Source organism: Balaenoptera musculus, chromosome 14 (genome assembly GCF_009873245.2).
Source record: "Balaenoptera musculus isolate JJ_BM4_2016_0621 chromosome 14, mBalMus1.pri.v3, whole genome shotgun sequence".
Lineage (NCBI taxonomy): Eukaryota > Metazoa > Chordata > Mammalia > Artiodactyla > Balaenopteridae > Balaenoptera > Balaenoptera musculus.
Window position 1 is genome coordinate 8,371,114 of NC_045798.1, and position 23,099 is coordinate 8,394,212.

Sequence of the window (23,099 nt, forward strand, 5' to 3'; positions counted from 1 at the left end):
TGCTGCTTTTCCTGCCTTTCTGGCCATTCCTTAGCAGGTTGCTGTTTTTCACCCGGCCCTTGGATGTTTTCAGTCTTGAAGGTACTGCCCAGGACCCTCTTTTCACTCTGCCCATTCTCCCTGAACAACCTCGTGGACTTAAGTAGTGTTCAGCACTACGCGATGCTGATTCCCAGCTGTGTATCTCAGCGCCAGTCCCTCCTGGCTGCTGCTGGCCACCTTCCTTGGACGTCCCGTGGGTCCCTCAGATTCCAAGTGTGCATGGTGGTTTCGTGTTGTCTCTCCTGAGCCCCTTGTTCTTCTGTTGCTCAAGCCCGAAACCTCAGAGTCTTCCAGGACTCTTCCTGCTTGCATACTCCCTATGCAGTCAGCCTCCTGGGTCTTCTAAACCGGCTCTGCTTCTAAAACATCCGTGAATCATCCCCTCCTCATCGTTCCTTCTATGGCTTCTCCTGAAGCCTTCGAAACCTTCATCCTGGACTACTGTAGCATCGTCAGCTCATCTCCCTGGCTTTCATCTTGCCCACCACCAAAAAAATTCTCTCCCCACAGTGTTGCCAAAATACGATCATGTTGCTCCTGCATGTAAAGCCCTTTAACTGCTCTTACAGGGGCCACTATTTCTGTAATGTGGTGTACGGGGCCTGCAGGTTTAGGCTCCTGCCACTTCAGGGCAGTTTTCCAGCAGCCATATCAAGCTATTCCTTGAATGTGTTATCTAGTTTCACATCTCTATCTTACTCTTCCTTCTGCCTAGAATATTCACTCTCTAACCCCACCCCTACTCCTGGCCTGCAGTGTCCTATCCTCCATCTAAGACTCGTTTTAGTCACCACCCCCTGTGTCTGACACTTTTCCCAGCCTCCCTTCCCAGTGAGATGAGGCATTCCTTCTGGGTCAGCATGCCAGAGCCCAGGCTTTAGAGCCATCGCCTGGGTATCTCGGCTTCTCATTTATTGGCAGTATGACACTGGGGAGACTACTTAAATGCACCGTGCCTCAGTTTCCTTATTTCTAAATGGAGATGATAATAATTCCTACGTCATAGGTTATCGATACAAGTATTGAAAAGAGTGTTGCTTCAGCACATGTTAGCTTTTGATATTATCATCACTGTGTTGCAGTGTGTTTATGTGGTAACATGTCTTTCTTCCCCCAGACTGTAGTGCCTTTGAGAGTATGGAACAAACACATCTTACTCATCTTTGTAGTCCCAGCACCTATCATTGAGTCTGTACATAATTCACAGCCAGAAAACAGTTGGGTGGGTAGGTGGGTGAAAGTGTGAGTGAGGGGGTGAATGAATGAGTCTGTAGCACAGATCACATGCTCTATTGGCTAGTGATGTAGAACATTTTTTCATGTGCTTATTGCCCATTTGTATATCTTTTTTTGGGGGGGGAGAGAATTATCTGCTTAAATCCTTTGCTCATTTTATTTTATTTTATTTATTTATTTTTGGCTGCATTGGGTCTTTCTTGCTGCGCACAGGGTTTCTCTAGTTGCAGCGAGTGAGGGCTACTCTTTGTTGTGGTGTGCGGGCTTCTCATTGTGGTGGCTTCTCTTGCTGCAGAGCACGGGATCTAGGCACACGGGCTTCAGTAGTTGTAGCACGTGGGCTCAGTAGTTATGGCTCGTGGGCTCTAGAGCGCAGGCTCAGTAGTTATGGTGCAGGGGCTTAGTTGCTCTGCAGCATGTGGGATCTTCCCGGACCACGGCTCGAGCTCATGTCCCCTGCATTGGCAAGTGGATTCTTAACCACTGCACCACCAAGGAAGTCCTCCTTTGCTCATCTTAAAATTGGGATATTTGTCTTTCTATTGTTGAGTTGTTTTATACCCTAAGGATACAACCCTTACCAGGTGTATAATTTGCAAATAATTTCTCCCATTCTTCTTCCTACTTGATAGTGCTCTTTTAAGCACAGAAGTTTTAAATTTTGAAGTTCAGTTTATCTTCTTTTGTCACCTGTGCTTTTGGTGTCATATCCGAAAAATCATTGCCTCATCCAAGGTCATGAAGAGTTACCCTTATGCTTTCTTAGAGTTTTATGGTTTTAGCCCTTACATTTAGGTCTTCTATCCATTTTGGGGTTAATTTTTGTGTATTGTGTGATGTAAGGGTCCAACTTCATCCTTTTGTATGTGGATATCCATTTATCTCCACACCATTTGTTGAAAAGTCTGTTCTTCCCCCCACTGAATTGTCTTGACACCCCTGTTGAAAATCAGTTGGTCATAAATATTGTGAGGCTTTATTTCTGCAGTCTCAATTCTAGTTCATTGATCTGTATATCCATCCTTATGCCAGTACCACACTGTTTTGTTTACTGTAGTTTCATAGTAAGTTTTGAAATCAGGAAGTGTAAGTCCTCCAACTTTGTTCTTCATTTGCAAGATTGTTTTGGCTATTTGAGGTCCCTTGCATTTCCACATGATTTTTATCTTAATTTTTAAATTTTATTTTATTTTTGGCCATGCCACACGGCTTGCGGGATCTTAGTTCCCTGACCAGGGATTGAACCCAGGCCCCCTGCAATAGAAGTGTGGAGTCCTAATCACTGGACCACTAGGGAATTCCCTCCACATGAATTTTAGGATCAGCCTTTCAATTTCTGCAGATGAGCCAGCTGTGATTTTCGTCGGGGTTGCATTGAATTTGTGGACCACTTTGTTTCCACTTTAGTTGGAAACTTCCTTTTGTTTCCTTTAACAGTATTATCTTTCAGTCCATGAACATGGGATATCTTTTCACGTGAATTAGTTAATCCAAGTAATGTTAATTCCAGTATTTTAGAAATGAGAGATTGAAGGTTCTGCCCATGAATATTCTGGAGAATAGGATCTGATAGGAGGCACTTAGTTAATATTTGTGGAATGAAATGAACTATCTCAATAGTATTCCTTTTTTTTTTTTTAATTTTTATTTTTGGCTGCGTGGGTCTTCGTTTCCGCACACGGGCTTTTCTCTATCTCTAGTTGCAGCGAGCAGGGGCTATTCTTCGTTGCGGTGCACGGGCTTCTCATTGGGTGGCTTCTCTTGTTGCGGAGCACGGGCTCTAGGCGCACGGGCTTCAGTAGTTGTGGCACTCGGGCTCAGTAGTTGTGGCTCGCAGGCTCTAGAGCTCAGGCTCAGTAGTAGGTGGCGCACGGGCTTAGTTGCTCCGCGGCATGTGGGATCTTCCCGGATCAGGGCTCGAACCTGTGTCCCCTGCATTGGCAGGCGGATTCTTAACTACTGTGCCACCAGGGAAGCCCAATAGTATTCCTTTTTAAATTTTATTTAAAAAATAGTACTCCTTTTAAGGACGATACTTGTGAGATGTTGATGGAGAAAAAGTGTTGGAATACTAAGATTTGTGTGTATGGGCATGTGGACTCAATTTTCCTAACCAGATGGAGCTGAGGATATGAGTTCTGGGCTGATAAAATCAACAAACGGCTTTGGGGTTTGGGAGGCTGGTTTGTATGTGGAAGTCAGTGGATGCCATCATCCCTTTCGCTGAGAAGAACATTTCAGGCTGAAATTAACAAAGGGGCATTCTGGGTTACTTGAATGAATAGAGGCACAGGTAGGATAGAGCAGAATTGAGTATTGGTTTGTGAACCTTTAGATGTCACCGAAAAGAGGTTAGGACAGAAGCCAAAACGAGGCTTGTTCACCTTCCCTAATAGAGACCCTCCGATGTCTTTCTTACCTGTTGATTTTCTCAGTGGTCTTTAGGAGGATCCTGCATTACAAGTGTTGCTCAGTTGACTCCTGACCAGCAAGCTGGCCCGCGAAGCTGCAGGCAGCAGCAGCTTTTCTAGCTTGTTTGGCAGCCTGGCAGAGAGGGCCTGAAACAAGGTCTTTGGAAACAGCCACCCTTATATCTCTTCCTTCGAGGTGTTGTCTGTCGTTGGCTCTGTCATTTTCCAGGATGTCTCAGCTGCCATCAAGATCCGGGCGGATTTGGTTTTTTCCATCGTTTGGAAAAGTGCCTCTTCAGATGAGAATGAACTTTGGAAAGCACAGGAAAGTGGGCTTGTTTCACAGTCAAGTACGAGCTTTGTGACTGTGGCCGGATCGACCCAACTCTCTTACTTTTGAGTGGCCAGAGAGGCCAGAGGTGCTCAGCTGCTATGTATACCTGACGCTCCTGAGTGGGAGGCAAGAGCCATGTTTGGACTCCTGAAATTTTTTCTTTTTTTTTTTCAGTCCTTCACCAAAGAAACTAGTCCTTAGACTCTCCTGCTCTAGGGTCAGAGTGTGAGCCCTTCACCTCTGGTTTTGTCCTTGGAGGCTGAACCTCGGGCTGCCTTCTCTGTACCTGACTCGAGGCTTTGAATCGCCCACCCCTTGGCCCATGTTTCAGGGATTTGAGGAGTGGGTTGCTAACAGGATGTGTGCTCTTTACCAGAGAGTCTTCCAGGCTGTGACGAGAGGGAGAAACCTTCCTGGTCTCCATTTCTCTGGAAATTGATATGCTTCTCTGCACCTCCTGTTGGCACCTGTCCTACTAAGGGCATCAAGGCACTAGCTGTGGGCCCCTTCCAGGGCGTGTGGTCAGTTCCCGTGGACTCTGGGGTCTCTTGTCCTACTTGGCCTGTGCATCACTGTGGTTTATAGTGTTTAGATGTGGTTTTAGTGTTTAGACGCACATCCTCCGCTGGCTCCGTGACCTTGAGCCGGTCACTTAACCTCTAGCTCCAGTTTCCTCATCTGAAATATGGCATCTCTCATAGGGTTGTTATTATTGGGAAATTAGGTAATATCATACGTAAAATGAAGAGCAAGATGACAGGCACTTGGCAAGTACCCACCTGCACTGCTGTCACCGTCCCTGTCATCGCTGCTTCCACTCAGCACTCCTTGCTGCTTAGTTTTCAGGTCCACAGTTCCTTACGTGCTGTTCTCAAATCTAAAGTCTCTGAAAACTGATTTTTTTTTTTTTCCCCACTACTCATTTGGCAGCAAGACCTGACCTGAATTGACAGGCAGTGCCACGGCTGCGGAACTGCCCATGTCCATGACTGGGGGCCCCAGACCTCCCTCGGCTGTGGTGCATGGGGAGGCCCTCCACTGCTTGCAGGAGGAGTAACTTGCACTGGGGCAGCCCCTTACCCCACCGGGTGGTGTGGCTTGTGGGAGCGGCGGGGTTAGGGCACAGGGAGGTGAGGACATGTGGGCCAGTAGAGCCGGGTCTCCTTTCCTCTTTGGAGTTCAGAGCAAGTTGAGAGGGATAAAGATCCAGAGCCGCAGCGCTTCCTGACGTGGGTGCCTCACCACCAGAGGCATTTGCAGTTTCCTTGAATGCTGCAGGCTCTTGGGAAAATAAATCGAGGGAAGGGATCCACTTAGGTATCAATACCAAAAGGTGTGTGTGGGACCTTCGGGTATGCACAGGGACCACGGCTCTGCAGGATAAAATGGTGGGGGTCAAGGCTTGATTCTCGGAGAACCATGGACTGTTTTCCTTGCTGATGTGGTTATAAGTTTCTAAGCAGCCCCAGTAGTTTGGGAGTGGGGAGCTGTGTGCATTGTGGGAGAGCGGGTCCCTGGAAGGAAGATCCTCTGCACTAGGGTACATTGTAACCACACTTCTGAACCCAGGAGCTAGCGAGCGATGGGATTTTGTTTAGGGATCCAAGTATGACAAGCAATTAAAATGGAAAGCCTGAGGTGGACTGAAGCTTGTTTAATTGGCTGAGAAGGGCTTTAAGCATTCGATGCCAATTAGATCAGATAATTTTGGGGTAAGAGTGTGTCTCTCTGACAGAGGGATGAACCATTTTTCATCAAACTCAGAAAGGTGCTTCAGATGAGACACTCTCCCTACCATCCTGGTCCTTCCTACTTGTCATCCTGGGTGGACAGCGTCCCAGCGGCTGGTCTCTGATCCTGGTTTGCAAGAGGCTCTGGGGCTGGTGGCCAGGTTGTAAGGACCTCAGAGCAGGACATGTGGCTGGCTTGTGCCCTGTTCAGCATTTAGTACCACTTTCTGTTCATCTGCCTGTCTCTGTTTCCCTGAGTCACAGGGAGAAGGTCTCAGAAATCAGTTCCTTAGGGTTACTGTCTCATTCTCTTGGGGTCTGGTTTATTGAGCACATGCTAGGTGCCAGCCATCTTGTCGAGGGACAGTGGTGACAAGACACCCTCCATAACTGCCTCTCTGAGCTCCCTGTCTCAAAGGGAAGACCCATGAGAGAACAGACAGTTATGCTGTGTCAGGGGCCCAGTGCAGGGCGGTCAGGAAGGGCTGCCAGGAGAAGGCAGTGTTTAAACTGGGTCCTGCAGCCTGAGCAGGCATTAGTCGAGTGGGGTGGGGAGGGGTGGGTGTCCCTGGCAGAGGGAACAGAGGCGGATTGTGTGGCCTCCCTGCGGAAGCACAGGTAGCCCGAGGAGCCTGGCCTGACGTGGGGGGGCTGCAGAAGGCTCTTGAGCCAGGCGCGCTGCCCTCCAAAGCAGGGTGTCCCTGTCAGCTTCCCAGGGCTGCCATAGTGGAGCACCACAAACGGGGTGGCTTAACGTACGGATGCCAAGGGAGGAAGAGGTGCTGGTGGGATGACTTGGGAGACTGGGATTGACATATATACACTATTGATACTATGTATAAGATAGGTAATCAATGAGAACCTACCATATAGCACAGGGAACTCTACTCAGGGTGACCTAAATGGGAAGGAAATCTAAAAAATAGGGAATATATTTGTACATAAAGCTGATTTACTTTGCTGTACAGCAGAAACTAACACAACATCGTAAGGCAACTATACTCCAATAAAAATTAAAAAAAACAAAACCCAAAAAACTGGGTGGCTTAAAACAACGTATTCTCTCACAGTTCTGGAGCCTAGAAGTCAGAAGTCAAGGTGTTGCAGGGCGGTGCTTTCCATGACGGCTCTAGGCAAGGACGCTTCCTTGCGTCTTCCAGCTTCTGGCCTTTGCTGGCTTCCTTGACGTTTCTTGGCTTGTAGATGGCGGCATCCCTCCAGGCGCATGGCCGTCTTCTCTCTGTGTCTTCACATAAGACTTCTCTGTGCTTGTGTCCAAATTTACCCCTTTCACAAGGACACCAGTCCTATTGGATTAGGGCCACCCTAGTGACCATATTTTAAAAGTTTCGTCTGTAAAGACCCAATTTCCAAGTAAGGTCACGTTCTGAGGTTCTGGGGTTAGGACTTCAACATACCTTTTGGGTGAACACACTTCAACCCATAACCCCCCAGACTCGGGGCCTGGCCGGCCCTGCGGGCCCCCATCTCACCAGTCCTGTGTGTGCTCCCACAGAACCGGGCCGTAGGTCGGCCCAAGGGGAAGCTGGGCCCCGCCTCCGCGGTGAAGTTGGCCGCCAACCGGACCACGGCGGGAGCTCGCCGGCGCCGGACGCGATGCCGCAAGTGCGAGGCCTGCCTGCGGACGGAGTGCGGAGAGTGCCACTTCTGCAAGGACATGAAGAAGTTCGGGGGCCCCGGGCGGATGAAGCAGAGCTGTATCATGCGGCAGTGCATCGCGGTGAGTGCCCCCAGGGGCGCCCCTCCCAGTGGCTGCGGTGCTTCTCCCCCCGGGAGTGGAGGTGGCAGCCCTTCCTTGCTCCAGGACGCGGGGGCTCCTGAATGCAGGCCCCACCTGTGCCTCAGGCTGGTCTGTTCCTCTGCTCATTGGTCTGTCCAGTCCCTCCGCTTGAAGAGAATGTGGCCACAGCAGAAACCCTGGAGGGGTGCTCCCTCCTGGGAAGAAAGTGGAGACTAATGCTGTTTTCAGATTCCACGCTGCAGGACTCTGGGGTCCTGCCATGTGCTCAAGCTCCCTTTCCTTCGTAGTCTGCTGGTCTTATAACTCCTTCCTTCCCTAGATGACCGAGTACTTTGAAGTCTCTGCCATTAAAGATGTCAGGGCAGCCTGTCCTGTCTGTGACCCTGTTGCCAACATTTATGGTCCAGTTCATGACGGTTCTGGGCCCTCCCTTCCTTCCTGTCCTGCCTTCAAAGTCAGAGGTCTGGGTGGAAGGTCAGTGCCCCTCCTGAGGGGGCTGTCCCAGAGAAGGAGGACTGATTTACGGTGTCCAGGAGGAGCTGGGCCGCTGGAAAGCCTGGCCAGCCCCTCCAGGCCATCTCACCTGGCCTCCGGCCTTGCCCCAGGACAGGGCAGTGGGCTCAGGCTCTGGCAACTCAGCAGGGTCCTGGCTCTGCCCGTGTATCCCCCCTGCACACACTTAGGCATTCTGCCTTCCTTAGGGCACTGCTCTGGGCCCCAGGGTCCTCCCTGAGGGAGCGGTGATCTCCGTGCTCCCACAGGAAAGCAGGCTCAGCAGGAGGGACAGGATCCTTGGCCCTGGGTAAGACCCTCACAGGCCCAGCCTGGCATCAGGCGAGCCTTCCTCCCTGGCTGCTGATGCCCCTCCAAGCCTGGGGCACCTTCCCCTTCTCCCTCCAACACATACTGCTTGTGTTTTTGTGTTTTCCTTATGTCTGTCTCTCTTTTTAAAATTGTGGTCCAAAACTTATACAATTTACCATCTTGACCATTTTTAAGTGTACAGTTCAGTGATATTACCTATATGCTCGTTGTTGTGCAAACTGATCTCTAGAACTTTTTCATCTTGCCAAATGGAAACTCTATATCCATTGAACAGCAGCTCCTCATCCCCCCTCCCCCAGCCCCTGGCAACCACCTTTCTACTTTCTGTTTCTAATTGTGACTACTTTGGACACCTCATGTAAGTGGATTCAGGCAGGACGTCTCCCTCTGTGAGCTTATTTCACTCAGCTTTAATGTTTTCAGGGTTCATCCACATGGTAGCATGCGTCAGGATTTCCTTCTTTTTAAAGGCTGAATAATATTCTGTTGTATGGATGTGCTGCATTTTCTCTATCTGCTTATCTGCTCATGGACATTTAAGTTGCTTCCACCTCTTGGCTATTGTGAATAATGCTGCAACGAACATGGATGTGCCAGTATCTCTTTGAGATCCTGCTTTGGATTCTTTTGGATATATTGCTATATCTAAAAGCATATTGCTATATATATATATCTCCAGAAGTAGGATTGTTGGAGCATATGGTCATTTTGTTTTTAATTGAGGAATCTCCATACTGTTTCCCACAGTGGTTGCTCTATTTCACATTCCCATCAGTAGTGCACAAGGGTTTCAGTTTTTCCACATCCTTGCCAACACTTGTTATTTTTTTCTTTTTTGATAGTGGCCATCCTAATGGGTGTGAGGTGATACCTCACTGTGGTTTTGATTTACATTTCTCTGATGATTAGTGATGTTGAGCATCTTTTCATGTGATTGTTGGTCATTTGTAGACCTTCTTTGTACAAATGTGTTGAAGTCCTTTGCCTATTTTAAAATTGGATTGTTTGTATTTTGTTGTTGAGTTATAGGAGTTCTTCATATATTCTGGATATTAACCCCTTATCAGATAACATGGTTTGTAAATATATTCTCTCATTATGTACATTGCCTTTTCACTCTGTTGATTGTTTCCTTTGCTGTGTAGAGGTTTCGAAGTTTCGTTGCTTGTGTTTTTGTCACCTGTACCAGGTCATTTGAATGGATTTCAGGGAGTTTGAGCACCCCCTTGAAATTAAATACAGATTTTTATATGTGTGCCTGTGTGTATGTGCACTTTTCTGGAGTGAGGGTCCATGACTTATTGCATTCTGTCATGGTTTAAGAGAAGTTGTCCATAGGGACTCTGGGTTTTGAGAACAGTGTCACCTAAAACTTGGCATGTTAGCAGTGCCCCAGGACCGTCTCTTCCTCTTAATTTTTTTTTTTTAATTTATTTATTTTTTTGGCTGTGTTGGGTCTTCGTTGCTGCACGTGGGCTTTCTCTAGTTGCGGCGAGCGGGGGCTACTCTGTTGCGGTGGGTGGGCTTCTCATTGCGGTGGCTTCTCTTGTTGCGGAGCACGGGCTCTAGAGCACAGGCTCAGTAATTGTGGCGCCCAGGCTTAGTTGCTCCACCGCATGTGGGATCTTCCTGGACCAGGGCTCGAACCCATGTCCCCTGCATTAGCAGGCGGATTCTTAATCACTGCGCCACCAGGGAAGTCCCCATCTCTTCCTCTTTAGCCATACTTTCTCTTTCACCCTCACCTTCCCTCCAGTGACCCAGGTCCAGTTATAGGAAGCTGTCTCTGCTGTCACCTGTTCTTTGCAGCCCTGGTGTCTGGCCCAGTGCCTGGCACAGGGATTGTCGGTTGAAGGAAACCTCACTTTTGTGTGTGTCTTCCTCTCCAACCTGGGACTGATGGCAAATGCAACCTTAGCCCGACCCTCACTCGAGGTCCTTGCTCTTCTTCCAGGCTTCGTACTCTGTTGGGGCACTTCCTGCCACGTTTTACCCACCTCTGACCCAGGCAGACCCACCTCTACTCCTCTTCCAGGCCCTTTTCCCTGATGAGTGAGTCTCTCTCTTCCCATGGGGGAGGCTTCCTCCACAGACTTTATCCCTTCCCACTGCCCAGCACCCTCTCCCTGTAGCCCTGGCCGGGGTTTCCCCTCCTGCAGTAACTTTGCAGAGACTGGTTCTGTCTCTCCTCGCCTACTTCAGAATCTGAACGAATGATGACTCTTTTGCTTTCAGTGTTCTATCCATTTTCCAGACTTTTCCAGTTATTGGTGGAGTGTATCTCAGCTTATTTGAAGCTATTCTAACTCAGTTTAATAAAAATTGGTTGTGTGTTTCCTCTGGATCCCAGGTACTGGGAGGTGGACGTGTATAAGGAGGAGAGACTGAGAACCTGTCCACAGGGGTTTATAGTCTGGTACATCAGCTCTCAAACTTTGTGGTCTTGGGACCCCTTTGCTCTCTTAAAAATTATGAAAACCCCAAAGAGCTTTCGTTTATGTGGGTTATTTATTTATTAATATTACTGTAATGAAAAATTTTAAATATTTTGAATTCATTTACAAATTACAAGAAACCCACTACATATTAACATAAATAACATTTTTAGGAGAAATAACATCTTCTGAAACAAAAACGATTAGTAGGAAAAATAGCATTGTTATATGTTTTTGTAAATCTTTTTTATGCCTGGTTCAGTAGAAAAGACCTAGATTTTCATATATGCCTCTATATTCATTCTGTGATGTTGTTTTGGAGGCACTATATGAGGAAAACCTGGCCTCATAAATATGTGGTTGAAAAAGGGAGGAGTCTTTTTTGGTGGGTGGGTCTGCGCTGCTCAGCTTGTGACTGTGAAAGCGTGGAGTCCAAACCGCTGGACTGCCAGGGAATTCCTGGGAGGAGTCTTTTAATAGCCTTTTCAGATAATCGTGGATATACTTCTCATCCACCACCAGAGCTCAACAGGTGGCAAGTGCTTAAAGGTTAGTTGTAATGTGGAATCTGAAACTGTATCAGTGAACTTTTCCTACTGTTACATTAAAATTCATTAGTCGTTCTTGCCCCTCATTTGCTCATGCCTAATGTTATAACATCAGATATTGGTCATTTGGAAAACACTGGCTCACTGAGTTTTACAGATTTTCCAAATAGGGGTACATAGTGTTATACAGTGTTTAAAAAAAAAAACACATTTGTTAACACCAGCACCAATGTCCTCAGAAAAGTCTTTAAGTATCGAGAAGCTGTCTAGTTCACAGTGGCTGATGTAAGTTTTCCAAAATTCTAATTTTTGTTTGAAAATTCAAATTTCATCATCTGCAACAAATGTTTTAAGTTATTTTTCTGAAAGTGACAGGCTTACTTATTTCATCTTTGAGAAGATGTGCCAATACCCTTTTTTTTTTTTTTTGAATAATCAGTCATTCTTTCAAGTAAAATGGTGTTCTATGGAGAAAGTGACCAGTTCAGTTCACGGCTTGGTCACAAGAGCTTTTCCTTTAGATAACCATCATCCTTTGGTATTCAGCTGAAGTAGTTGATGCATACTTCCTATTTTGTCATGCAGAATATTAAAAGAATGTGTACTCGGAGGTCAAAGTTTTAATAAAATTAATAATTCTTACTGCTTTATTAAAGATATCCTTAAATGAAACTGGTGATCTTTTTAAGAAGCATGTGGCCAGGAATGGCCCAGTGACTGCCTGGGCACATTGGAGCCTCTGCCCTGACAGGTGCCAGCAGTTTCACCCACCAGTGCAAGTGTCAACACAGTGAAAAAGGCAGATGATGTCTTAGTGGTATTCTGAAGATAGTTTGACCTCCCTGTAAAGTCTTGAGGACCCGGAGTCCTTAGACTGTGCTTTGATAGCCGCTGGAGAGATGTGGCCTCAGCCCCTACAGATCTGAGCTCAGTTCATGCCCCACCTCCTCCTGCAGGTCTTTTCTCATATGTGAGGCTGTCCCTGACCCCTGCGTTTCAGATTAGCCCTCCTTTCCTCCACCTCACTGCTGGCCTGGCCCTCCTTGCTTTATTTTTCTCCATTTCCCTTGTCACCATCTAACAGACTCTTCTTCATTTTGCTTGCCTCCCTCCACTAAAATGTAAGCTCAGGATGGCAGAGACTTTTATCTCTCTGGTTCAGTGCTATAGCCAGCACTTGGAGTGGTACCTGGCACGTGGAGGTAGTAGCCAGATAGGTATTTGAATGAATGAATGAATGAATGAATGATGCGCAGTGCCTGGGCTGGTTCTCCCCCAGCTCCTGGAAGGCCCCAGGGCAGCACCTCATTGCCTTTGATGTGTTTCCCATGGGGTCCCGGCCGTGCTGAATCCTGTGTGTTCTCCCCGCTCTTCAGCCAGTGCTGCCCCACACCGCCGTGTGTCTAGTGTGTGGCGAGGCAGGAAAAGAGGACACAGTGGAAGAGGAAGAAGGCAAGTTTAACCTCATGCTCATGGAGTGCTCCATCTGCAACGAAATCATCCACCCTGGATGCCTTAAGGTGAGCAGCCTCGGGGACATCTGGCTGTGCCGCTTGGCGCCTCACCCTGGGCCTCTGGTGGTGCCGATGCTCCGGGGGTTTGGGGGGTGGAGGGGAGTGAGACTAGGTTCCCTCCCTGGAGGACTCTGAGTCTGGGGGATTCTCTGTGTCCGATGATGAGCTGAGGGCGAGAAGGTTCTGGAGTAGCTCAGACCTTGCACCCATGTCTTTGCGGGAGTGAACACACACACAGACACACACATTCCACCTCCCAGGACCTCAGAACCACAGAGAGTTCCCAGAGTCTTGCACCTGGGCCAGAGGGAGAGAGTGGGTAGTTGGACTGCTCTCAGGGCTTCTGGGAAAAAAGGCCTGGGCCAGGGGAGGGCGGGTCCTGTAACAACAGGTGGTTGCATTCCTGTCCCATGTGCCAGGAACCTGTTCCCTTGGTGTGCCCAGGGCAGGACTGCCTCCTGGGGACCGTCGTGCTGTGCCTGCCTGTCTTAGGCAGCAGGTTCCACCTTTGAAAGGAAGAGACTGCTCTGGGCCGGCACATAGCTCATACCTTCTGCCTTAAGAGAATGTCAGCCTACTTGGCACCTCCCATCAGCCCAGCTGTACCTATGTTTAGAGAGATGAGAGTGGGCCTGCCCCAAAGGGTGCTTCAACTCTGAGGTGTCAGTACCCTTTCCCTCGGTGCTGGTAGTGGGGTTTGTCGTGACTCTCCCCTCTCCCCAGCACACACACCTCCCCCTCTGAAAAGGGGTGCTATGCTTTTCCCCTGGCCCCTGGTCACTTCTCTCTCTCCCGGATCAGAAGCTCCAGGGAAAGCACATCTGACTTGCTGACACCACGCACCCAGTTTGGTGCTGTTAAATGACTGAATGGTGTGTGGGTCCTTGCTGGGTGCCAGGCCCTGAGCTAATTGCTTTCACCAGGTTACCTCATTGAATTCTCACATAACTCCAGTGAGACAGGCACACTCCATTTTATGGCTGAGGGCACTGGCCCACAGAGGTGGAGTGATTTGCCCAGGGTCACGGAGCTAGGAAGAGGCACTATCAGGATTTGAATGCTGACCTGAATCCAGAGCCGCCCGTCTTAACCACTGTTGTTCTCTCTTGGCCAAAGGTGGTATGGAAATGGCTTTTGGGAGGGGGTGTTGATGCCCTTGGTGGAGCTGGCCTTGTCCACCCCCTCCCTGCTTGCTGACTGCTGTGTGTCCCTCCCAGATTAAGGAGTCAGAGGGCGTGGTCAACGATGAGCTTCCAAACTGCTGGGAGTGTCCAAAGTGTAACCACGCCGGCAAGACCGGGAAAGTGAGTGCCGGGCTCCAAGTCCCAGGGGTCAGCCCGGGAGGGGGTAGACCTTGGCCTTGCCAGACCCAGCCTGTCTCCCCGCCCACGGCGATGTGGGCTTGAGGGGTACCGCGGGCTCGGGGTCAAGGGCATGTCCAAAGATATACAGTTCGTGTGTTCCTTCTCTGTTTTTGGCCTACAAGCAAAAGCGTGGCCCTGGCTTTAAGTACGCCTCAAACCTGCCCGGCTCCCTGCTCAAGGAGCAGAAGATGAACCGCGACGGCAAGGAGGGGCAGGAGCCTGCCAGGCGGAGGAGTGAGTGTGAGGAGGCGCCCCGGCGCAGGTCGGACGAGCACCCCAAGAAGCTGCCCCCTGACGGCATCCTGCGCCGAAAGTCAGACGATGTGCACCTGAGGAGGAAGCGGAAATACGAGAAGCCCCAGGAGCTGAGTGGACGCAAGCGAGTACGACTGGGAGGGGCGGGCAGCGAGGGGTGGCCTGGCTGGTCCCGGGTGCAGGGGCGCGCGGGCGGGGGCGGGGATGGGCGGCGGGGAGAGCTGAAGTCACGGAAGTCCTGAGAGCCCGGCCCGAGAGAAAGGAGGGGAAAACCAGCGAGTCACTCCTCTTCCCACCCCTTTAGGCCTCGACGCTTCAAACGTCCCCCGGTTCCTCCTCTCACCTCTCGCCGAGGCCCCCTCTAGGCAGCAGCCTCAGCCCCTGGTGGAGATCCAGTCTCACTTACTTCCAGCAGCAGGTGCTCCCACGTTGCCCCGCCCTCCCCAGGCCCCGGAGACTCACGAGTCCCGGGCCGCCCCCGCCCCGCCCCGCCCCGCTCCGCCCCGCCCCACTGGTCCTCGAACCCATTGCCGCAGACGCTCCGAGGCACCTGTTCACCGTAGCTTCCCAGGCCTCAGCCCCGAGGCTCTGGCTCGTGGTTCCGGCGTGGGGCCTGGGAAGCTGAAGCTGCCGCGGGGAAGCCCTGTGGATCTGGGGAACCTCGGAGGATCCTGGCGGCCCCTCTTCGCCCACCGGCCCTTCCAGCATCAGCCACGAGGTGGCGCCTGGTTGTCTTCTCGCTCTAGCCATTAAGGCTCGGCTGGGAATCCTGCAGACCCTGCCTCTGGGACAGGCTCCCCGAGCCAAGTCCGACCTGAATGGGAGACTGCATATCTCTGGGTCTGTCCAGGGGTGGGAGGTCAGTTGGGTGGGGACAGCTCGATCACCCTCCGCCAGTTCCAGCTTCTTCCTTAAAACCAGCAGGCAGGGCCCACCCATCTGTCAGAGCAGAGAAGATGGGATTTGTTGGGAAGGTGACCCTCCAGCCTCTGTTGGTGGGGCTGGGTGTAGAGGGGACCAAATCCCACGAACCCTGGGAGCAAGCTCTGCATCCTTTCTTTCCTGTGACAGCTAAAACCCGGCAAAGAAGATAAGCTTTTCAGGAAAAAGGTACCGTCTTCCGCCCTCTCCCCAGGCCCGCTCCTGGGGCAATGGGTCCTGGGGTGGAGGGTGGGAGGCCTGGGTAGGCGCAGCCCCGGGTCTAGGGGCTCACCCCCCCACGCTCCTCCTCCTCCCTCAGCGGCGGTCCTGGAAGAACGCTGAGGACCGAATGGCTCTGGCCAACAAGCCTCTCAGGCGCTTCAAGCAGGAGCCGGAGGACGACCTGCCCGAGGCGCCCCCCAAGACGAGGGAGAGCGACCACTCCCGCTCCAGCTCCCCGACCGCCGGCCCCAGCACGGAGGGGGCGGAGGGCCCCGAGGAGAAGAGGAAGGTGAAGATGCGCCGGAAGCGGCGACTCCCCAACAAGGAGCTGAGCAAGGAGCTGAGCAAGGAGCTCAACCAGGAGATCCAGAAGACGGAGAGCAGCCTGGCCCACGAGAACCACCAGCCCATCAAGTCGGAGCCTGAGAGCGAGAACGAGGAGCCCAAGCGGCCCCTGGGCCTCTGTGAGCGCCCTCACCGCTTCAGCAAGGGGCCCAACGGCACCCCCCGGGAGCTGCGGCACCAGCTGGGGCCCGGCCTGCGCAGCCCGCCCCGAGTCATCTCCCGGCCCCCTCCCTCCGTGTCCCCGCCCAAGTGCATCCAGATGGAGCGACATGTGATCCGGCCGCCCCCCATCAGCCCCCCGCCCGACTCGCTGCCCCTGGATGATGGGGCGGCCCACGTTATGCACAGGGAGGTGTGGATGGCCGTCTTCAGCTACCTCAGCCACCAAGACCTGTGTGTCTGCATGCGGGTCTGCAGGACCTGGAACCGCTGGTGAGGGGCGCCGGCTGAGTTCGGATGGGGGCACCAGGGGGTCAGGCTAAGGCTTAGGCTAGACCAGGGATGGCACATGCGTCCCCACTGGAGTCGCTCGTGATGCTCTTTCTTTCTAAGCCCCGTCCAGCTTAAGTGTCCTCCTCAAAGAGGTCTAGCAGCTACAGTCAGTGTGGTCTTGTCAAAAGAGGGGAACCCTATTTGCTTTCCTGATTTAGCTTCTTGGAAGATGAACTGAGGACCAGGGGGAGTCCTTGTCCTTAAAGAGCTAGCCCAGGTTACGAGTGCTGTGCCAGTTCCTGACCTTAATCCCTGCTTTGATAGTTCCCAGCTGGAACGGTCTCTGACCTTGGCCAAGTTACTTACCTTCATCTGTGAACAGGCATGATGCAGGGTTGTTCTGAGATATGGCCTGTGGAGGGTGTAATTAAGCTCCCAGTGAATACTTTACAGCTTCTGGTACTTTCCACGGGGGTGGGGGGGAAGGGCTGTGATAATCAGAGCAGAGGCTCTCAGGTGCCAGCGAGACGGAAACTAAACAGAAGGGTCCAGGGGACGAAGTTAAGGAGCCTCCCCCTGGGCTTGGTAGGTGGGGGACTGACCACAGCCATGCAGGGGGGCTCCCCAGGAGAGCTCCCAACTCTGACGTTGCCCCCTCTGCTGGGCCTGGCCCGCAGGTGCTGTGATAAGCGGTTATGGACCCGCATCGACCTGAACCACTGCAAGTCCATCACACCCCTGATGCTGAGCGGCATCATCCGGCGACAGCCTGTCTCCCTGGACCTCAGCTGGACCAATATCTCCAAGAAACAGCTGAGCTGGCTCATCAACCGCTTGCCTGGTGAGCACTGGGCCAGGGACCCTCAGTGTGCAGTAGCAGGGGCTGGGGTGTATCACCTGACCTGCCACCCCCTCTCTGTCCCCCGCCAGCGCTCCGAGACTTGGTGCTGTCCGGCTGCTCATGGATCGCAGTCTCAGCCCTCTGTAGCTCCAGTTGTCCACTGCTCCGGACCCTGGATGTCCAGTGGGTAGAAGGACTAAAGGACGCCCAGATGCGGGATCTCCTGTCCCCGCCTACAGATAACAGGCCAGGTGAGTGTCCAGGACAGGGGTGTACCCAAGGCGGGGAGTCACAAGAAGGTGGTATGACCAAGCTGTGCCATTGGATCTGGTCTGACTACCAGACCCCATCTGGTAGTCATGTCTTCAAGCCTTCTCTGGCTTCAGCAGAGCTGAAGTCCCAGCTGAGTCCCAGCTGCTGTTCTCAGTTAGCTTTGGGTACAAGAGAGGACCCGTGAGAGAGCAGAGGCTCCCAGGATGCCACTTTGGGAACTCTGTGTGCATCTCACTACTTCTATGTTAATTTGTCCTTCGTTGGCTTTAAGCCTCAAGCATCGGGGTCAGTGTGGCCGGACAGGGCCTCACGGGATGAAGCCCTCCTAGGTCGGGTTGCAGGGCTCACTGCTCCCCACCAGTACCTTAAATGAGGAATCTGTGGTGACCCAGAGATGCTGTGCTGTCTGTACTCCAACTGGCTGAGCACTGCTGGGTGGAATGCAGGCTCTGTTTCTAGGTGTTCTGACTTTTAAAAGAATCTACAAGTGTAAAACTTGATGTGGAATATTCCGACTTTTAAGTGTTGGAACCAGTTTTGATCTTTTGGGGGAGACACTCAACGGCTAAATGAAACCCAGGTGTTCCACCTGGCTGGTAGGCCTTGTAAAGTGTCATGTCAGGGTGACATGTTGCCTGTCTGTCCTGCTCCCTCAGGTCAGATGGACAATCGGAGTAAGCTCCGGAACATTGTGGAGCTGCGTCTGGCCGGCCTGGACATCACAGACGCCTCCCTGCGGCTTATCATTCGCCACATGCCCCTGCTCTCCAAGCTCCACCTTAGTTACTGTAACCACGTCACTGACCAGTCCATCAACCTGCTCACTGCTGTGGGCACCACCACCCGAGACTCCTTAACCGAAATCAACCTGTCAGGTCAGTCAGGGGCACCCATCGGGGTCTGCCCAGGACCCCGGGGGACAGGCTGGGCATTCTGCATTCGAAAGGAAATACTTGTGTGCCTGTTGCTATAGGGTCACAGTGTTAGACGCTACGACACACCAGTGAACAAGACAGACCCATGGCCTAGTCTAGAGGGGAAACACACATTAAACAAATAAGCATTATTAGATTTTAAATAATTGCTACCAAAAAATAGTGCTAGTAGCAGTGAGAGCACATGAGCACATAGCAGTGGATCTTGACCCAAAATATGGGCTAGAAAAGCTTCCCTTGGGTGCTGTGGACGACCTGGCGCCTGGCAGCAGGGGGTGTGGGAGAGTAGCCGGCAGTGAGGCCAGGCCGGGCCAATGGAGTAAGCAGCTTGATTTCTGCCATGGTTGTCGTCGCTTACGTGTCCCCCTCCTGACCCTGCTATCAAGGGGCCTGTTGTTGACAAGAGGGAAACCCCACAGTGGAGTCCTCACTCCCCCCACTTACTGATGGGGCTGGAGTTGGTTCCTAAGGACTTGGGGCACAACCAACAGGGAGGTGGACAGAGGCAACGCTGCCCGTTCTCAGCCCAGCTAACCCAGTTCTCGTCTGATCGCTCAGGATGGTCAGGTTGGGCGTGTAAGATTTGGACGCGACCAAAAAAAAAAGAAGGAGAAAAGAAACTTTTTTCCTCCAGAAATTACCAAGTAATAAATGATACCCTCACCTCATTTAAATTACATTTTGACACAATCCAATCTGATGTCTGGCTTGGTCAGGATTCACATACTGTTTAGCTGTTTCCCTCTCTCCATCCCACGTTCATGCCTGAGAAACGCCTTCCTGTTACCAGTGCCACATCCGAGTGGGAGCTGATGCTGTACCTTAGTGCCTAGGGAGCCCACCCTCCTCCTTGGGGAGTATTGGTGGCGAGGTGGGGGGCAGCGGGGGTGTTGCATTCCATGGAGGCAGAGAACAGAGAGCCACACTGAGGTGAGCTTTCACCAAGACCCCAGCTCCAGGCTCAGCTCGTGGTCTTGAATTGATGCTGGGGCCGCCCCGTGGAGGAGGGCCTGGGGAGCATCTTGTTCTAAAGTGTCTGGTAGTAATGAACTCTTCACTTACTCTCATTTGGTTACCGTGCATGTGTAGCAGAGATGCCAGTATAAATCCCCCTCCCCTGCAGCACAGTCCATGATGTGTGTTTGTATAAATCATCTTTTTGCATTTTGTTTTCCACCACAATCCTTTCAGGTCATCTTTTTGTCTCAGGACCTATGTACAGATCTCTGCGTTTGCGTTCAGAGCTGTGATGTATATGAAGGCCCATCTCTCTCATACCCGGTCTCTTCTAGATTCAGTTCTTTTTAAAATGTTTCCCCCTCCTGTCAGTATAACTAGTTAATGATAAAATAAGTCTCTGCCACCAAATGGATGGCACTTGACATGTTTCCAGATCCTTCAGTGTGGTTGGAGGATCAGGTCTAGTGGCAGAGTGAAGCCGTGGTTGTCTAGTTTTTGATATGCAGGCTGCATTTCGTGTAGAAGTGCTAATTGGGTGCTCGAGGTGGCCCTTTGGCTTCCCCTTCCCTGCCCCTGATTCTCACCTTGAGGCAACCACCTTCAACTCTTGAGCTCTTTGTTTCTGTTTACCTCCATTTTTTCCAAACAGCAAGCCTACATTGCTATTTCTTGTTGTTTTTTGTTTGTTTTTCCTATTCAGATGCTCTGTGTTTGTTAACTTGCTATGCAGAGAACAAGGATTACCATTCTTACATTCTCTTACCCTGCTCCCTTTTCTCCCTTCATCTTCCCAATTTGTGGTTAAGTCACTATTATTTACCTTATTATGGCCATGTAAGTATTGTCCACTGTTGAGCCAAAGTGTGTATTATGGGTATGTTTCCTTTCTTGCACATTTTTTTGGTTTGTTTTCCCTAGAGTTAATAATTGCCTCATTTTTGTTTGGTTAGTTTCTAAACAGACTCTGTAACAGACTTGAGTACTATTCTTTCCCCACGTGAACTCATCAGGCCCTCAACCAGTCTGTGTAGGAAACCACCCTCCTGGACTTCTTTTCCTCCTGCCCCCACTTGAACTTGGCTGTCTCTGCCTGCTGCACAGCTCCCGTCCTGGGACTTCCTTGGTTTCTGTCTTGTGCAGGGACCCTTCTTTCCTTGGTCCCGTATCTTCTTTCTTGGTTTATCTACTCATTTGGTAGAGGACATCTTCCAGACCTTATATGTCTGAAAATGGCTGTATTATACCTTCATGTTTAATTGATAGCTTAGCTGGTTGTATAGTCCTAGTTTGGGAACCATATTGTTTCACAAAGTGGGAGGCACTGCTCCTTTGGCTTCTGCCTTCCAGAGTTGATATCCAAAACGATTTGATTCTCCATCCTTCAGTGAATATTTTCTCTCATTGGAAGTTTGTAGAACACGATCTTTTTATTTATTTAATTTTTAAAAAAATTTATTTTTAAAATTTAATTAATTAATTTGGCTGCGCCAGGTCTTAGTTGCGGGATGCAGGATCTTCGTTGCAGCGTGCAGAATCTTTAGTTGCGGCATGTGGTCTAGTCCCCTGACAAGGGATCGAACCTGGGCCCCTTGCATTGGGAGCGTGGAGTCTTAGCCACTGGACCACCAGGGAAGTCCCGTGTAGGACATGATCTTTATCTCAAAGTTTTTTGCAGTTTTTGATGATGAGCCTTGGTTTGAGTCCATTTTCAGGGATTATACTGAGCATTCATGAGCGCTTTCAATCTCTCAATTTGGTTCTGGAAAATTTCCTTGAATTATTTAATTTCCTTCCCTTCTGTTTTCTTTCTTTAGTAGTCCTTTGATACCTTTAATTTTTTTTTCCTTTTTCCCACCTCTGTATCTGGTTTTCCTCCACTTATCACAGAATTCATATACAGCTGACCCTTGAACTAGTTAGGGGCTAGGGGTGCAGCCCTCCTTGCAGTAGAAAATCCAAATATAACTTAACAGTTGGCCCTTGGTATCCGCACTTCCTCCATAAACTCAGATTCAACCACTAATTTGTAGCCTGTAATATTTACTATTGAAAAAAATCAGCATATGAGTGGACCCGCACAGTTCAAACCCGTGTTGTTCAAGGGTCAACTGTAGTGAGTTTTTCATTTCTGCTTTTTTTTAGGTTCAAACATATGAAGCTGCTTTTTATGTAGGTCAGAAAACAGTCAAATATTGGCACTTTTCATATGGTTTAGCCTGTGTTTTTAATTTTACAGCTATAGTTCTCTGAACTTTTGGAAAGTGGCATGTTCTTGTTTCTTGGATCCAGATATTGTCCATCCTGAGGATATTGATGGTTTTATTTTCTTCTCCACATAGACCATACACTCCTTCAGATGCAGTCAGTGGGCCTGCCTAAGGGGCCCCTCTCAGATTTAGTGTCAACATGAGGTTGTCGGCTCAGGTGATTGGAGGCTCTGGGGACACGGTGGGAGCTGGTCTGCTGTGGGTATCATTGGGTGGTCAGCATGGGTTGTTTTCTTTGGGGAAACCCAGACATGACATCTGTCAGTCTTTCCTCTTAAGCTGGTCAAGGTTGCCAAAGGACACTTTTTCCTTGACCTCCCAACCGAAGGGCTCAGGCCGGGCTGCCAGGGTTCTAGGGCTTGGCAGGGAAGGAGTCTGGAGGTCTCGACAGTCAGCAGGTAAATTTCCCTGTAACCCCCATTTTTCATGGGGTGCCCCTACCTTCCACGGTGCCTGGTGGTGCCTGGTCTAGAGACTTTCTCTTGCCCATCAGAGACAAACTCCCCTCTTTTGCTGGGGAAGGGAGTTTCAGCCTCTTACTGCTCCTTAAATAGATTTTCAACCAGTCCTTCTGTCTCTAACCCCATCTTTAGCCCCACTTTCGTTGTACTTGTTGCTTCCAGTACCTGTACCTTTGAGGTCTTCTGTAGAAGAAATCTGCTTCTCTGCTTTTCCTTCAGCCAGTTTGGGGTTAAGCTTTCTCAAGTCTAGTGAATTGTTACCTTTTCTCCAGCTTTCTAAATTAAAAAAAATTTTTTTATTGTGGTAAGATACACATAAGATTTACCATTTTAACAATTCTTAAGTGTCCAGTTCACTAGCATTAAGTACGGACATGTAGTTGTGCAGCCGCCGCCATCCGTCTTCAGAACCTCTTCTTCACCCTGTCAGAAACTCTGTACCCACTAAATACTAACTCCTCACTCCCTTTCCTCTCCTGCCCCCGGCAACCACCATTCTACTGTCTGTCCCTGAATTTGACTCTTCTAGGTACCCCACATAAGTGGAACCATACAGTAGTTTTTCTTTCACGACTGGCTTATTATATATACACCACATTTTATTTATCCATTCATCTGCTAATGGACACTTGGGTTGCTTCTGTCTTTTGGCTATTGTCAGTAATGCTGCTGTGAACATGGGTGTATAAATTCATTGTTCTTTGGGTATATAACCAGAAATGGACTGGCTGAATCACATGGTAATTCTGTGTTTACTTTTTTTTGAGAAACTACCATATTGTTTTGCAGAGCAGCTGCACTGTTTTACATTCCTACTAACAGTGCAAAGGGTTCCAACTTCTCCACATCCTTACTAACATATTCTGGGGTTTGGGGGTTTTTGTTTGTTTAAGTGAAAACCATGCTAATGCGTATGAAGATCTCAATGTGGTCTTGACTTGCATTTCCTTAATGATTCGTGATACTGAGCATCTTTTCGTTTGCTT

The 23,099-nt window shown here is 50.1% G+C and overlaps 1 protein-coding gene across 7 annotated transcripts in view; it reads left to right on the forward strand.

Annotated features, from left to right (window-relative positions):
- KDM2B (lysine demethylase 2B) overlaps positions 1–23,099 on the forward strand; it is a 122,690-nt gene that overhangs the window by 95,217 nt on the left and 4,374 nt on the right. For 3 of the 7 annotated variants that reach the window (XM_036874787.1, XM_036874794.1, XM_036874793.1), the window contains 10 exons: positions 7,270–7,494; positions 12,700–12,843; positions 14,055–14,141; positions 14,315–14,584; positions 14,761–14,874; positions 15,528–15,566; positions 15,697–16,376; positions 17,054–17,217; positions 17,307–17,468; positions 18,147–18,365. In XM_036874787.1, the coding sequence (XP_036730682.1) occupies positions 7,270–7,494; positions 12,700–12,843; positions 14,055–14,141; positions 14,315–14,584; positions 14,761–14,874; positions 15,528–15,566; positions 15,697–16,376; positions 17,054–17,217; positions 17,307–17,468; positions 18,147–18,365 (2,104 nt within the window). The remainder of the gene's footprint in view (positions 1–7,269; positions 7,495–12,699; positions 12,844–14,054; positions 14,142–14,314; positions 14,585–14,760; positions 14,875–15,527; positions 15,567–15,696; positions 16,377–17,053; positions 17,218–17,306; positions 17,469–18,146; positions 18,366–23,099) is intronic. The other 4 variants (XM_036874789.1, XM_036874788.1, XM_036874790.1 and 1 more) reach the window with 4 other exon arrangements.